The 16,394-nt window shown below is 37.7% G+C and overlaps 3 protein-coding genes across 4 annotated transcripts in view; 2 read left to right on the top strand and 1 right to left on the bottom strand.

Annotated features, from left to right (window-relative positions):
• The first annotated feature begins 305 nt into the window (after positions 1-305).
• LOC132196327 (uncharacterized) lies at positions 306-3,238 on the top strand. Its single transcript, XM_059618890.1, has 10 exons — positions 306-409; positions 465-667; positions 781-958; positions 1,015-1,205; positions 1,255-1,435; positions 1,549-1,873; positions 1,930-2,090; positions 2,145-2,290; positions 2,354-2,502; positions 2,746-3,238. The coding sequence occupies exons 1-10, from the start codon at positions 361-363 to the stop codon at positions 3,236-3,238; spliced, it is 2,076 nt and encodes a 691-aa protein (XP_059474873.1). The 5' UTR covers positions 306-360.
• On the bottom strand, positions 3,237-4,442 carry LOC132197007 (methyltransferase-like 26). Of its 2 annotated transcripts, none has more exons than XM_059620014.1 (3): positions 4,361-4,442; positions 4,059-4,256; positions 3,237-3,997 (listed from the first exon to the last, which is right to left on the bottom strand). In XM_059620014.1, exons 2-3 carry the CDS (start codon positions 4,091-4,093, stop codon positions 3,373-3,375), a joined length of 660 nt encoding a protein of 219 aa, XP_059475997.1. In that variant the 5' UTR covers positions 4,094-4,256; positions 4,361-4,442; the 3' UTR covers positions 3,237-3,372. The 2 variants fall into 2 exon arrangements, with proteins under 2 accessions (XP_059475997.1, XP_059475999.1); XM_059620016.1 differs by having other exon boundaries at positions 4,380-4,413.
• A 2,719-nt stretch (positions 4,443-7,161) lies between these two features.
• The window catches only part of LOC132196830 (5-hydroxytryptamine receptor-like), a 49,376-nt gene continuing 40,143 nt past the window's right edge, over positions 7,162-16,394 (top strand). The window contains exon 1 of the mRNA XM_059619739.1: positions 7,162-7,532. Coding sequence (XP_059475722.1) covers positions 7,349-7,532 — 184 coding nt within the window. The 5' untranslated portion in view covers positions 7,162-7,348. The remainder of the gene's footprint in view (positions 7,533-16,394) is intronic.

Raw genomic sequence — 16,394 nt, 5'->3', positions numbered from 1 at the left:
CGCATAATTAATGGAATATAAAAATGCATATATGTCTGCACTGCCACTGAATATTCATAATTTTTCTCAATTACGTAGCCAATGTAATTACTTGTATGATAATTTGATCAATATATTAAATTATTTTTGTTGTCATGGTGACCACACGGATATCAACTTTTATTTATAAACAAATCAGATCCAAAACAATACGATTAAATCATTTTCATTCAGAATTTTTGAATTGAAAATTTCAATTGTTGAAGAAAAGAAATTCAAATTCTCTCTGAGAAAATTCTCTATAATTTCAAGCATAATTTAGCAAACTCATCTAGATCGATCTACCCGCGTTTAAACTATCTGGTAACGTGCCATCAGGAAATGGCTGAAATTGCGCATCTTACTGCCAACGCAGTGGTAGGATTTGAAGGTAAAAAAACTAATAACTTTAATTTGAAATTTTTTAAAATTTACACTTAATGCAGGTGCTGTTGCTGGAGGTTTGGTGGCTCATCCTGATGGAGTTCACATAATTTATCCGATGGGAGCCAAACTCGTTCTACAGAATTGGGATACAGGAGAGCAGGCGCTTCTCGAAGGGCACACAAGCAGCATTTCGTCGGTCGCGATTTCCTCTTGTGGAAAGTTCATTGCTTCAGGGCAGCGGCTGCGACCTCCTTACCATAAGGTTAAAAATTAAAAAAAAAAAAAAACAATATTATAAAATAAAAATAAACTGGATCCATTTAAGAAAAAAAATTGTAATTAAAAAATTTTCTAATAATAATTAATTCTATACAGGCTAGTGTAATCTTGTGGGACTTCAAAGGCCGAGTTGCCTCAAACAAATACGAAGTTCACAGAAGCACAGTTTGCGGCTTGGCGTTCTCGTGCGACTCAAAATTCCTTTACTCCATAGGCGGACTCGAAGATCACTGTCTCGTAGTTTGGAGTTTTGAGCAAGATTTAGTTATTAGCTGTGAGAGGCTTAAATTAGCTTGCCAAAGGAGATTAACAATTTGCTAATTGTTTTAGGTAAGAGGCTGCCCAAAGCCCTCCAGACTTCCGAGGGCATGGCGATAGCCACAGCCAAAGTTTGCCCTAATTTTATCATCACTAGCTCGGAGGAGGGAATTAAAGTTTGGGAGATGGATTTGAAGAAGTTCCAGCTCTCCTTTACAACAGTTAATTTGGGCAAGCTGAAACGCATGATCAACTTTATTATGGTAATTAATTTTAGCATTTTGAAAAAAAAATTTAAAAAAAAATCAACAGGTGGATGACGACGACTCTTGCGCATACTGCGGCTCGACTACAGGGGATATAGTGAAAGTTCGTCTGAATCTGGTCCCTGCGCCACCCCATCCAGTAATGATGTCTTGTCTGTCAAAGCCACCTCCAAAAATAAAAAGGGACGGCATGATGCCGAGCCTTACAAACGGCAACTATGCCCATGGTAATAAAATTTATTAGTTTTGGCATGAAAATTAAACGCTGATAATAAAAATATCAAAAATAATACCAAATTAAATTAAGTTAAAATAAGTAATTTTTTTGGTAAATTTTTAGGTGTGCGAGCTATTGTCAGGGTAGGCCCGAAGGATATGATAATTGCTGCTGGCGACGGCACTGTCGACCTAGTTGAAGAACTTCCGATAGACAAGACAAAAAAAGTTGAGGCTGGACAGAAATGTCCTACTTCCCACGCATTGAGGAAACTCAAATCTTGCCTGCTCAAATCTCGAGTTACATCTTTGACAAAGTTTCGAAAAAACACACTGCTCCTGGGCACAAAGGGTGGCGACATTTACACCTTGTCCCTAGCCAATTTCAAAGACCTTGTTCTCAACTCCACCAGCCATCCAAGCTGCATCACAAGCATTGCTGTTCCAAAGTAAATCAGCAATTAAGTTGTCAATTTTTAATTTAAAATAATAATAATAATTATAGAGTGACCAATGAGGTTTTTGTGACTTGCGGCTATGGAGACATAAGACTGTGGACAATAAAAAAGAAGGGCAACAAAATCCAAGAGGCGAGTCGCATTCTCCAACCTGGCTTAACTTGCCATTGCGTGGTTGTGAGTCAAGATGGCTCCTGTTTGATTTCAGGTTAAATTAGCAAGTTTGATTAGTTGGAAAGATAAAAAGTGAAAAATATTTTAGCATGGGATGATGGGTGCATCAGGTTTCATGCTCCTCAAAGTGGAAAGTTGATCCACGAAATTCAAGGAGCCCACCACTCAAAAGTGTCAGCACTGGCAATTACGATAAACAGCCTCAGGATCATTAGTGGAGGTCAAAGTGGACAGGCACGCTTAATTATTTAGTCAAGGTAAAAAATTTTTGTAAAGCAAAATTTGAACTTAAAACAGGTGAGGGTTTGGGACAAGACCAAATCATGGTGTCTGACCAAAGTGTTCGGAGAACAAAGAGGAGTGATCAAAGAGGTGGCAATCAAGGAGAACAACAATGAAGCAGCGTCAGTGTGCGAGGATGGAAGTTGCTATGTGTGGAAAATACCGTGAGTATAGAGTATCACTATAAAATTAAACATCATGTCTTAAAATGCTGCTTAAAAATTTAAATGTAAACTCGGGGAAACTTTTGCCATTTTTTCAATATTGGAATAAACTAAGTAAGTAATATAATAATTATTAATGTCGTTAAACATAAATAATATTCTTGATGCATTAGGATATTGAAATTTCTTAATCCAAGTTGAATATGATTACAAAATAATTAACGAGTAGATTATAAATTTCAGGCCAGGAGAAGACCCTAGTTGCAAAATCACCCTGCAAACCAGCTCGAAACTGACTGGTGTCTCCTTCTTCCCAGGAGAGGGTACCCTTTTGCTGACAACAGGGATGGACCGAAAGGTGACCTGTTGGGACACGGCCACTGGTACGGCCGTCCGAGATTTGGAAACCCACTGCGCCATAACGAGGCTCTTTGTGCCTCGCAAAGGTGACCTCTTTGTCACCGGATTCGAGGACGGGACCATTAAGGTCTGGAGTCTGCTCAAGGGTGAAGACATCTATTGCGGAATAGGACACGGAGCCGAAGTGACTGGCATTGCAATGAGCAACGACAACAGCTACATTCTGTCAGTCAGCTCTGATGGCTCTATTTTCTACTGGCAGTGTCCCCAGCAGGTTGAAACAACTAGGAAGAGCAAACAGAGTCCGCAGGACACTGCGCAGCGTAGCTTCGAGCCGCATCTAGCCGATTTGAGGGATGAGTTTTTGATAAACTGAGAAAAAAAACTTGGTATAAGAATATTAAAATCTGTGTTTTTAATCTAATTAACATTACCACAAACCCTCAGAATAAACTAAATGCTGGTAAACAATATGACTTTTTCTTAGTTGTGTAAATAAAATGAAAATTTTCAGACCTTCCTCCAAATCAAAGTCTTGTTATTGGCAGGCATGTCAACGATTTTCTCAAGGGCCAGACCAACGTTTCCAGCAATTTTCTGCAAATCGTCAATGTCTCGGAGCCCCCATTCACTGTCCCGAGACCTGAGCGACTCGTCGAATCGCTGGTTGCTCTCGGGAGTAATGGTTCCTCCATAAGCATAAGGTCCATAGGTGACCAGAATTCCTCCTTTAATAAGAAAAGCTGCAGCTCCGGTGAACAGTCCGGGGGTGCAGGCCTTTGGTGAGATGTGAATCATGTTGGCACAGTAGACCAAATCAAAGGCTCTTCCCTGCAGAGGCCACTGGTCAGGACTCTGGGAGGCGTCGATGAAAACTGGTTCGGAGATATTGGGCAGTTCTGATGCATAGGCTTGAATCGAGGGAAAATCGTTGGTGTCAAACTCGGCCGGCTGCCACTGCGTACCTGGCAGGTTATGGGCAAAGTGAGCCACATGTTGTCCAGTACCAGAGGCCACCTCTAAGCACTGAATAGGCGTCTTTTTAGCTACCATCTGAGGGACGTACTGCTGCAGCACTTCTAGAATGGCCTGCTTGTTTCTTTCGGCTGCTGGAGCACATAATTTTTGCGGCACACTAAATTACAAATTTTAATTAAAAAAATGTAAACAATTATGAGATCATTTGCTTTATTTACCTATCTCGTCTCTCATAGTTGTAAATTCCTTTCATTTTGCTAAAGATGTTCTCCAAATGAAATCGAATTCTCTTCAGTTTAATTTTTGGTTCAACGTGAGACGTGAGACCTCTACAAAGCTACACAGGGCTAAAAATCCTGTGTTGATGTTGATAACAAGACGAATGTTATCACAGCCTCTTCTGCCGGCTTCTATCTCTGAAAGTTAAAAGCATGTAAATATAAACTTCTGATAAAGTAATAAAGTAAAATTATTATAAACATAAAAACATAATAAAATTTGTTGTAAAATTGAATTTTACATTTTCTGAAACCACATACAGCTGAACAGAGTTGAGAGAAAAGTTTTGTGTTTTGTTTTGAAGTTTTGAACACTGATTCCGCTTTCTGCCGCAAGGTGGTTTCATTCTTCGCCTGCGACTTCTATGTATTAGTGCCGTGCAATGCTCGGAGAGCATGAGGGTCTACAATCTACATACATAATTATATTATAAATTGTACCTCTCTCTATGTTTATAACGTTTATAAGATGCTTTTTCCACCTTAATTTTTATGATGATATTCTAAAAAGTAAAAAATAGTATAGCTTTAAGCTTTAATACTCAAATAAAGCGGTTTAAATTTTTGCAATATAACATACAATTTAAAATAATTTTAATTAATTTATTCACTAGAAAAAAATAATTATTAAAAATATTTTTATCGATTTTTATGTTATGTGCATTATGAATTCTGATTAGTTTTAAATACAACCGACATCACCTACATTTCTTTATACTCGGCGATCGATTTTTTCGCATCAGGTTCGCATTTTATGCAACGGGTGCAGACAAAGAAAAATAATAAAAATCCAAATTGAGAGGCAGTAAGCAATCCATCACTTTTCCTTTATCCTCTTGGCAGATTTCGCGAAATGCTGACAGAAAAGCAATTCCTCGAGCGCATCCGGCGAAACAACACAGACCACAGACAGTGAAAGACGAGGAAAATAAAACGCATGATTTCAAATTCAACGATCGCGTATTGCATGATAGCATAATATCATATTGTATATGTATTTTTTTTTTACTTTTTGGTCCCATTTCACTCCGGATGATCCTCCACAAAATTGCACTTTTTTCAATTTTTTTCTCACCTGTTGAAGAGAATGAGATGGTACAAAGGGGTTTACTACATTTTTATCAATTTTACCCCGTGCATTACGATAATGTTATACAATATTTTTATGAAAATTGAATAACAACATAGTTTTTTCTACCAAAATAAACGAAAAGGTATATATTTATACTTTATGCAACTAAAGGTACACCTGGTTTGAAATTTTGATAAGAAAATAATTTACAGGATGTTAAGTTATTCACAAAGTGGATATTTTTTTGTTCATTTATTTTTCTACAAGGATTTTTCTAATTTATTCAATTAACTAAATACCTATAAACTCGTCAATGCCGCATCATCATGCATTCAATATTTGAATGACGACGATGACACAAACTATCTTCTCATGTATAAATGATTTGAATATTAATTAGTTATTATTGCAATAGCGTGCATATTAATCAATTTCAGTGGGAGGATATCAGATCGTATAGAGTAGTGTGTATTTATGGTACACACACGCCATTGTCAATTACCAGAATATGATCATCCATCATTCAGTTTCGTTTGCACAACGGACCCGCTTTTGGTATAACGCCATTTTGTAAAATTTTGCAGTGAAAATATAAAATATATATACATGAATATTTGTTTATGATCCATTATCCAGTAAATTATATAAGTCCATGCTATTGGTCATTAGGAAATTTAAAATTGTGTTGTTTTTTATTGTAGATTAAAAATTCGTAGGTCAAAAAAAAATTACGCTTTATTTATTTATTTAATTTGTTTTTTTATAATCAAAATTTAATTATTATATTTGTTATTATAGAAAATATGTAACACAAGAAACTACAATTAAAAAATGTTAAATTTATTGTTTATGCGCATGTTTATAGGTGTTAAAAAACAAACTTGAAATTTTTTTAGTTGTTAATAGCCCAAAATTAAATGAGAATAGGTAAACAGAAAAATGAAAAACAAAGCATTTTTTATTTAAATTTTGGACTAACCTGGGACTAACCAACTGAGCAACTTATCCATAAGATTCTACAAATCTTTTCCTTGTAAACAACAGGAGCAACCGTGTTTTTTGGAGGTATCACCTCTGCTAGAACAGAAAGAAGCATTTTCCTTGATCTCTTTTGGATAAGCAGAAGAAAGGAAAGTGCATGTTTCTTTCCATCTGTTTCATCCCGTGGAAACAGGAGAAAAAAGAATATGAGAATTCCTTCTGATCCTTTCACGATGCGAGAATATTATTGGAGACTTTGTAGAAGTCAAAGTTTCTGCTCTGAAAATCCGCACCCGCTGCCGACTTGATGCGAGCGCTAAGCTTTAACCTCGCCATCACAAGTCGCGGAAAAAAGCGAAATCTTGAAATTTAAAAACGACGTCAATGTCAAAATAAAGACCACGAATCAGAATTGTCACCCAGTGTTCTGTCTTTCTAACCATATCTTGATATTTAGTAAAAAAAAATATTAATATTAAATGAATGGTTAAATAAAGTTGTCTAAACATAAAAAAGTTTAAATGGGTAATTCATTCAAATAATTTTACTTTTTGTTATATCATAGCAAAAATTTGATTTTTCGGTAAATAATCTATTAAAAAATAAATTCTAGTCTCCAGATTATCATTTTTTTTTCTTTTTTGTAGAACTTTCACTGATGGAATAAAGCAATTAAATCTTAATGTCCATTTTAATTAATTATTCAAATTGCGCTAAAGCAAGGGTCTCCTGTCGCAATATAAAAACTTTCGCCAGCAAATGATAGAAAACTCCCTGAGGAATGAGTTTTTTTTGGGGGATATCAGGGAAGAGAAAGGCTTTTAGTGTGCACCCTCGGCGCACCAAGGCCACCAAGCGCAGTGTAACGGGGGACGCATGCTCTGCTGCAAGGGTAGCGAGCGGGCGGGCGGGCGAGTGCGCGGCTCGTCGTAGTAAAAAGTGGCCCGCGAAGCCAAAGCTGCCCGAGCGGCAGTCAACAGACCACTCGCCGCCGAGCAGCAGGTTGGTCTCTGGCCGGCGCCGACAACAACCAAATCAGCAGCTACTTTCACAGCCGGTCATGCCCCGGGTTTTATCACTTGACCTGCACGCGGGGTCAACTGAAGTGCTGGCAGATTGATCAGTTTTGTTGCGGGCGATTTGAGAGATTTGTTTGTCATGGACCAGGCCAAGTGACATGGAAAACGGCTCGTTCTTTGTGACCAACTTTTCAACTGGAGGTGCGTGGGACAATGGCAGCAGTGCAGGTGCTGACAATGGCACGCGCGATGGACACTTTCTGTCGCCCCATGAGGTGCAGATCATCACCATGGTGTCTACGGCCGTCGTTCTTGGCCTTGTCATCCTTGCCACTATTATTGGTGAGTCTGAAATCTTATTTTTTGAAAATGTGAATTTTTTTGTTATGTTTTGGATTAAGGTCATGTGTGCTAATTTTTTTTTAGTTTTTTTTATTGTTCAGTTTATTTTATAAAATTAATTAGAGCTAAATTTTGTATATTTTTAAGTGTTTTTAAGGTTACAAATTCTTCATTTTGCGTGCATTCAAAAATATTACAGCATTTTTTGTGGTTTTACCAAAAAATTAAGGTAAAACAAATCAATTTATTTTACAATTTTGCCATTTATGATTCTTTTATAAGAATATAAGAAATTAATAGATTTTTCTATCCGGTTGATATGGGGTTATAAATGGATGTCTTTTGTCATACAATAATTTCAGAATACCACTAAGTGTTTTGTTAAAGATAAATTAATTGTTTCACTTTTAAGTATTGTGATTTACTTTGATTAATTATCATTTGATGCTGTCTTGAATGATCTGAATTAAAGTTAATAAGATTAAGTCGATTTATGCACTTTGAGGAAAATTGTGTTTATCAGAATTGTTTTGGATATTCATCTTGAATTCATAAGAGAATTCATTTATTGTTAAAAGTGGGGGTTGGGGGCCAAAATTACATCCTAAAATAGTGTGTTATTCTTTTATTTCATTTCTTGAAATTGCGAATTTACGGACCCGAGAAGCAGCAAATAAGCACAGCAAAAGCAATTTTTTCTTATTTCTTTCCCAGCAAGAAAATACAATATTGCATTCTAGAAAAAAGAGTATAACACAATTTTGCTAAGTAGATTGGAATAGATGTCCACATTAGTGAGCCGTGCATTATTATTGTGTATTGAAAGATATTAAGCGTGCTCTCGACCGCGGAATAAAAACTGTAACGCAGCAGATCATGAGGAGCTGTTTTGATTAATGGCATTTACTTCATGCGCTGTCAAAATACAAAATGTGGTGAAAGATATATGACTACACGTTGATATAGAAGCTTCGGGGGCTGCAAAGGCTTTTTATTATAAATGTACCTAGCAAATAATGACATTTTACATTTGCATTAATTTGAGTATGATAATAATCATTCATTAATTAGCATTTTCATAAGCAACTAAAAATTTTAATTAAAAAAATTGGAGTAGATTATTTTAAGTACATAGCAAATTAAACTTTTTATGCATCTTATAAATGTGCATACTAATTATCAGCTAATCATGTATGAGTCATTGCCAGTATCTTTATTTGTTATATTTTGTCGTAGCTCTAGAAAGCAGAATTTCATTTTTTAATGTGTATTTTTCGTAAATAATGGGTTTAGGTTTTTCGGTTGTAGATCCATTAATTGTGTATAACAAACTGTAATAAGCTACCATGAATTTCAAATTAAGCTAGTTTCTATGTTGATGAACAAGAAGCCAAGGAGGGCTCAAATTGCCTGTAATGAGCAGCACGGTAATGAGCGCAACATGCGACCTTTGCTGAAATTTATACAATTAATATTTTCCCAGCCTTTCTAGGGCTGCTCTCCACTCTGGGGCAATGCACGCGATTTACGCTGGGCACAATTAATTACAGGCAGGACTATGCACGCCAGGCAAACAAAAGCCGAGCTGGGTTATTATTGCATAATATAGAAAGACGCGTCGGATTACGCCGTGCCATACACAAATGCATCTCTATTGGACCGTTCGCTGCAGTAGTGCTCCATTATTGCAGCACACAACACAGAGCTCGGTGTTGTTGGCATTGTGCGGTTGCATCGTCAGTCTTCATTTCAGGCCGACGTGAATGGCCATCAAGCCTCAAATTCGCGATTCTTATCCGGAGCACTCCTAGTTCCATACACCGCGGCTCTATTGTTGGTCGGAGGTTCCTGTGCGCCGCGTTTAGCCACTAAGAAAGGACGACGCTGATAGATAGATACCAAGTTGGCATCTGCATGCACACTTGCATGCACATCATGTAACAGTGCAAGGCCACTGTGGATACACATGGCCTGCAGCGCACCAGTTTTATCAACTTGCAAGGATGTGAAGCTCCACTTTTGTTTACTTTCTTCTTGCGGTTGCCTTTTTCTAGGCGGGCAGAAAAAGCGTATCCGAGTTGGCTCAAATATTGATACATCTACTTAGTTTTCTGTATGGTCCAGAAAAAGAATCATCCGAGCGTGTTTTGCGTACCATTATATCTATATCCCTTGGCAATATCTCACTGGAGTCCGCAGTATTTGCATAAAAAAGACAAAATCACTTTAAAATGATAGGAAAATGTTACAAATAATTTTAAATATAAATTATTTACTTTCCATTGTATGGAGGCAAGCGTGATTTATTTATATATTTAAAGCAATGAGGGTTTTTACTTAGAAAATCAAATGATAAAATGGAGATCAAATTTAGAAATTAGCGACTTAATATTGATTCAAATCTACTGAAGTTCTGAAAATATAATTGTAGGTTTTTCCTTTGTAAGTTGAAATTTACAAAGTTGGCCCATTTAAGCTTGAAATTGAGAAATCTCAAATTTATTGAACATTAAAATTAATTTCGTATAATATGATTTTGAGATATTCATTTATCTTATTGCCCTTATTGGAATTTAATTAAAACAAAATTATTCCACTCAATGGGATGAGACATCCCGATAATCAAAATGAAAAGCTCTATTCATCTCATTGATTACCGTCTAATCGATTAAATTACATTTTAATGAAATTCCTCTCAGTTCTCACCAGCAGGGAAACATAAAACACGGCAAACAATGACCAAATTATTTAAAAGAAGCAGCCACTGCGTTCATTATTCAGCAAGAGTCCTTTCACGCACCCCCTTTCACTTTAATATTTGAAGGCTGACGGCAGGTGTGCGTCTGTTTCTCCGCATGTAATCGCCGCGGTATAGCACTTTCGCGGCTATGTGTTAAATTTAGCTGTACTATACACATAACACAAATAATCGACATCGAGCCGACCGCAGCCTGAATAATTCATTGCAATTACGCGACGCACACCCGTAGCAAACAGATTAATTGTAATTAGCACGCAGTCTATTGCCTGCGATGAAAAATAATATGCAAAACGCGCGTGTCGATTTCCTATTGAATTCCGACGTGTGTGGCTGTTGTGCGTTATATAATTTGGCTCAATGGAGCATTAATAACGCGTTTATTGCTTTGCCGGAGTAACGGTTTAGTGGGGAGGAAGGCAATTCGTGCAAACATTTCGGCGGTTTTCACGCTCAAAGTAAAGCCCTGCAGACGAAAACAAATTCTTGGGAACGCGAGCTGCTTTATCTAGCGAAAAGTTGGTGGGAAACAGCGATTTAGTTTGAATTGAAAAAAACACCTTGCTCGTGCGTATAGGGAAGTTGTTGGGTTAAATACATAAAAGTTCAGTGTGACAATCGGAAGGAACGTGCAAGTCGCAATTTCCAAAGTTAGACCGTGGATTTCTAAGTTGCGAAAAAGAAGCTTGACGGTCGTCCTCCTCGGCCCAGGCCAATAAGCTGTCCTACGGGGGATAAACTTCTTTATTTTTACAGATAGCGAACGAACGATGAGTTTGTGTGTGAGTCCGCACTGGTCTAGTCGGACGCAAAAGCCTGGAATTATTACAGCGCCGACGTGTTTGTTTTGCCACTGATGGGATGGAATGAAACACTAAGTTTTTTTTTGCTTCTATAGATGTAGCATAATATGCGTAAGAAAGATGTTTTATAATATTTTACAAAACAAATTACAATCAATTAAAAAATTTAAAAGTAAATGTTAAATTTCAAATTTTATTATATTAAATTTTTTTTAACAAATTTAATTTATTTCAAATTTTTTATAAGTTTATTACATGATTTTTTTTTTAAAAGAAATAAATAATTAAAATAGTTTTTACTTTATTCATGATCTATAATACTTGTTCGCTAAAATATACTCGACATATGGTAATTGATGGTAATATGAAATTATGTTAATCCGCAGCGACCAAAGACGTTAAGTTAAACTTTCTAATTTTAGCGATTGGTTTGTTTTCAAATTAACGAACCAAAAATAAAATTTTGATAAAATGTTTTCTCTATTTGGAGCAATTGAGTTGAGTGGCTTTTTCGAAAAATTTCATAACACGCTCTCCAAATGTTCATCGTTATCTCATAACAAAATTAATTGCTTCTTCCACTTGCCTGGGCCGTTTGGCTGATTTGCAATCAAAATGCCATCAATCATACGCAGCTCAGCCGTCGCGATAAGGGAACGTGTTCTGCTTTTGTACATGTCGGGAGTATCAGAGTCATTGGAGAGGCAGAAACAGAGCGAAGTGGGCCTGGCTAAAATAAAAAGCTTGTCATTTGAAGCGCGGCTGTGGAGCGAGTCGGCGGCGGCGGCGGGCGAATTTCCATCACTCTGCTGGTGTGTAAGTGCGTCTTCCCGTTCACTACCACTGTACGCCTCGGAGCTGAATAAACACGCTGGAAATGTCTTTCACGAGCATTTCACTCGGAACACAAACAGCACTGCTGGCCGAATGCACGCCGACCACTCGCTCTTCCTATAAATAGAATTTGGCTCCCATTCATATTTAATAAAGTGGCGAGGAAATCTTGATGATGCTTGTTGGGTGTCTGCATGGCGAAGATAAAAAGTTCCGCCAATATAGCCCACGCCGTTTACACTCGCGCTTCTTTTTCACTCGACGCACCAAATTTGTCTGGTGGCGAGAAGAAAACGGCCTTAATTTTTCCTGCTTGCGCCAGATAAGCGCCTGAACAAAGAACGGCTCCTGCAGCTTTTTGAATGAAAACAAATGCGGGGTTGTTTGAGGTGGTCCAAAAAATGTTGCTCCAGCGGCGTGCATAATGTGTTAGCGCCTTTGAAAGAGGAGCAGATGATATTTCGTGCTTTAGGTTTGCTTTGTGGCTGAAAAAATGTTTGTTCGCGCTCTTGTGTTACTCCCCGCTAACAATATGAGCGCCACGTCGTGCTGTTTTAAAACTCTTTCCTGCCACATAAAAAAATCACAATGGACTGGCATGTGTGAAATTTGTAGCGTAAAGACTGGGTAACCTATGCAGCAAATGAGCTCCCTGTTTTTTTCAGGGTCTCACCATAATAAAGTCAAAATAAATTGCAGGTAAATTGCGTTTTTTTTTGTTACAGAAATTAAAGGGAATTACGTTAAAATACACTTTTACTAGTTTCTAGGAGTACAGACAAAAGTGTGGAATGTGCTCTTTCAGAAGCTTTGGATTTTCCTTGAATTACGCTGAAACTCTGCTATGAATAATTAATTAAACCACATTCACTTTGTTGTGCTAAATTCCAGGCTCACTCTGTTGCTTTCGTTCGTAAAAGTAAACACCTGTGAGAATTACCGTGGGTTTAGTTGAGCGTTTTCATTCAACTATATTATAGTTTTAGCAGCACAAAGAGCTGTGCTCTCTGCAAGCTGATATATCCTTTGTGAAAGCTCATTGCTAGAGGGGTTACAAAAGGAGAAGCTAAATGCCAATTATTTTTGCATCGCATCGTAGTTTCGGGGCATAATTAGCTCAAAGTTTGCCACGTTTCTCACGACATAGGAGCGTACGCCACTTTTGGCGTCTTTTTCAAAAAAGCAAATAAGTTATTTAACCACCCAGACAATTTCGTTTATTTTTACGAATGCTTCCGTCATAACTTTGCAGGCAATGCAACCTGCTTGACATACGTGTCAAGCAAGTTGCATATTGATTCATGCATAAAGCGTAGTTCATAAGGAAATAAAAAATTTGTGTATCATAGTTAGCTCAATAATGGAATATTCAATTATCATTGGAAAAGATAACCTTGCTTTGGATAAAAGAAAACTAATTTCTCTTTCAATCAAGAAGATGCCGCAAGCACCGTGCACTTTCTCAGAAACGATATCATCAAAAGTTTTTATTCCGCCATCGATACTGTGCCTGGAAGCCCGCACGCCGTTAATTGCCAAGATTAGCGAGCCAGTGAGCAATTCCGAGAACTCCAGCAAGAGGAAAACAACAGAGCTTTTAATTAAGGTTGTGCCTTGGTGGTGGTGCTACAATAGCAAGGCTATCACACGGCAAGCTCTTAACTTCGCGCGTAATGGTGACATCCTAGCAAACTGTTCTAAAGTTAATAGAATTTTTAATTCTAATCGAGTGGCAACGCCATAAAATTTTATGCTGTGCACGTACGCGACCTCTTTGGGAAAAATACAAATTCGCAACCCTTATCACAAAATGTGACGTGGGCAAGATAGAGTTGCCTCACCGAAGGCTACGCATTACCATATATGCAGCTTTTATTCAGAAAGTCTGTTTGTGCGGATATTTCACGTGTGCATGCATGTTTCCGGGACTGATGTTTTGCAAGCACTTTTTCCCATTCCGTGTCCAACAGCCCGGACAGAGATTTGGGCGTCGTCGACGTCACATGTGTTGCAAAATCATTTCCCAACAGACCCCTCGGCAGAAAACATGCCAACCAACGAAGTTGGTCTCTATTGGAAATGCGGTGGTGAATGTATAAATTTCGGATGCGCGGCCCAAAGTTATTGTAATGCTCGGCAGGCATCTCTTTCTCATTCTGGATTGCCAGGCAAGTGATACTGGGAGAGCTATGGTGACGGCAGAAGGTGCCAACTTTTGAGCGCTTTCATCCCTTATGCAGAGAAGATTTATGTCACTATTTGACGTTGAAGGGAATTTATTGTCATATTTCATTACTTTGACAAATCTTCAAAGTTTCGAGTTATAACAGTTGGAAATCAATAAGAATCAAAATTGTTTTTGCTAACCTAACAATTACTTACTTCCAACATTTTTATTTTAATTTTTTTTTTATATGTAGACGTTGAAAACCAAATTTTTTAGATACGTTTTGTCGTCACTGAAAAATTAACGGAAGACATGAATACGCATATTTTGGTCGTTTAAAATTCTGCCAGCATAAAAACTCTTTCACCCCTTTTCATATTTAACCAACACTTTTGCAGAATGAAGGCAAGTTAAGGTGTTACAAATTGCTCCTCTCCGAATTCCACCTTCCCCATTTGTTCACCCATTCAGTGACAGGAACAAAAAGTGGCGTCATGCGAGCGCGCGTGTTACACATGTAAAATAATAAAAAAAGAGACCCGACTGAGTCGCAGCACCATCATCATCGTCGTTTCCCGTGTATTGCTCTCGGTAGCTCACTCTCGCCGCTCAACCCGAGACACTTTTGTTGAGCTAAAAAAAATGATATGCATATAACCGGCCCTGAAGCCTGCGAGCGGCAAGATGGTGCCTTTTGTTGGTGACTTTTCTGCGGGGATGCCTTTATTTATTCATGCAGCCGGCGACGCTCGTGTGCGATGAGCGCAAGTATTTTCGCAGTAAGTGACAATGGCGAGCATGTTGATGGAGGCCGAGTGCCGCAGATTCTTTTCTCTTTCTCCATCTTGCGAGTAATTTTGCCGTAGAAGATGGAGCGGAAATAAATTCTCCGAGGTCGCCTCTTCAACTTTTCTAACGATCACATCGCTGCTCCAAGTAATACACAGTATAGTATGCGGAGTGGATGAGAGGCACACAACTTGCCTTCCGCACCAATTAATCAATTTCACGCTTCCCGAGCAATAATTCACAATGGAAAATGGCACAGCTTAAGTTCTGTGTGCACTACTTTTTGCTCAAGGAGAGTATTATTATGCGGAAAGTTTAACACTACTAGACTGGAAGTTTGAAGTAATTAATAAATAAAGTTCAACTGTTCAACGATATCTATTCAAGAACAGAAATTTTGAAATTTAATTAGAGCATTATGCTATTAGTTTTTTATTTTACAAAATTTAAGGTAATTTTTTAAACAATGGCAGATGTGGACAAATAAACAACAATAAAAATCATCATATTTAACGATTATCATCTTAATTCTACATTTTATATTTATTTTTTTATATTGTAATTTTCTTTATATTAAGAAGTTTGGAATTTAATTCCAGTATTCAGAAAAATCTCAACCAATACTGACAAATGAACTATTTTTACTGCACAAAAATTTGATTAAAATTAATTGAGTAAATGCAAAACTTTGTACAATTCTCATCTTTACTCTCAATTGTATTATTATTGCCATAATTAATTATGCCTATGTGATAAAACCACTTATAATTAAATTGCTTAACCATTCAAATCTCCTTGATATGGATTTTTATAAACAATGATTGTATCTTCGTGTCAAAGCTCCCGGAAACCCTTTTGTTTTGCGGCAATACTATATTTTCATCTTGACGTCACTCGCATAATGGCAATGGTGCTTGGGTAGGCGTAAATAATTGCGTGTCGAAGCGCGACGTTAATTACAAATATTAATCCCCCGGGCGCAATTTCGCAAAAGGTGGTGGCGTCGAGTGATCCCCTACGGACAGACGGCCGAAGGGATGGACGGACAGCGTAAGCCGGCGCACAAAAATATTGACAAGCAGCGTGAGCCGCGTGAGGGTGGATGCGCCCCGAGTCGTTTTACGTGACTAGCGAGGCATTACCAAGGATAGAATACAATGCCTGGGCCTGAATTTATTGAGAAATTGTGCAAACAGTAAATAGTCTGGTGGGTCGGAGATTAAGTGCCGCTCCACTTACAGCCCTTCGTCGAGAGAGGGCCACCGCTCAAACCAATTTCGAAAGCAGCGCGACACACGCAGCAGCATCTCAATAACTATGCGTGCGCCAATATTGACTCCGGTAATTGGAGCGCCGCCGCCGTATGCCAGTATATAAAAAAAAAACTAGAAATTTTTAAAGGAGATGCGCAAGGCACTATTTTATTTAAAAAATTGAATAAAGAAGGCTGACAGAAGGTATATCTGAATTTTCCAATCAATAAAATCATTTATTAAAAATTTAGAAGACTA

Source organism: Neocloeon triangulifer, unplaced genomic scaffold, assembly GCF_031216515.1.
Source record: "Neocloeon triangulifer isolate White Clay Creek 2 clone unplaced genomic scaffold, ASM3121651v1 ptg000012l, whole genome shotgun sequence".
NCBI lineage: Eukaryota > Metazoa > Arthropoda > Insecta > Ephemeroptera > Baetidae > Neocloeon > Neocloeon triangulifer.
This window is presented reverse-complemented; position numbering and strand designations above follow the sequence as displayed.

Bases quoted from the DNA above. Each gene is read 5' to 3' on its own strand.
- LOC132196327 (XM_059618890.1), top strand. From the start codon at position 361: ATGGCTGAAATTGCGCATCTTACTGCCAACGCAGTGGTAGGATTTGAA. The intron at 2,091-2,144 runs GTTAAATTAGCA...AAAATATTTTAG, and splicing joins TGGCTCCTGTTTGATTTCAG to CATGGGATGATGGGTGCATC. The intron at 2,291-2,353 runs GCACGCTTAATT...AACTTAAAACAG, and splicing joins GTGGAGGTCAAAGTGGACAG to GTGAGGGTTTGGGACAAGAC.
- LOC132197007 (XM_059620014.1), bottom strand. From the start codon at position 4,093: ATGAAAGGAATTTACAACTATGAGAGACGAGATAG. The intron at 3,998-4,058 runs GTAAATAAAGCA...TTTGTAATTTAG, and splicing joins AACTATGAGAGACGAGATAG to TGTGCCGCAAAAATTATGTG.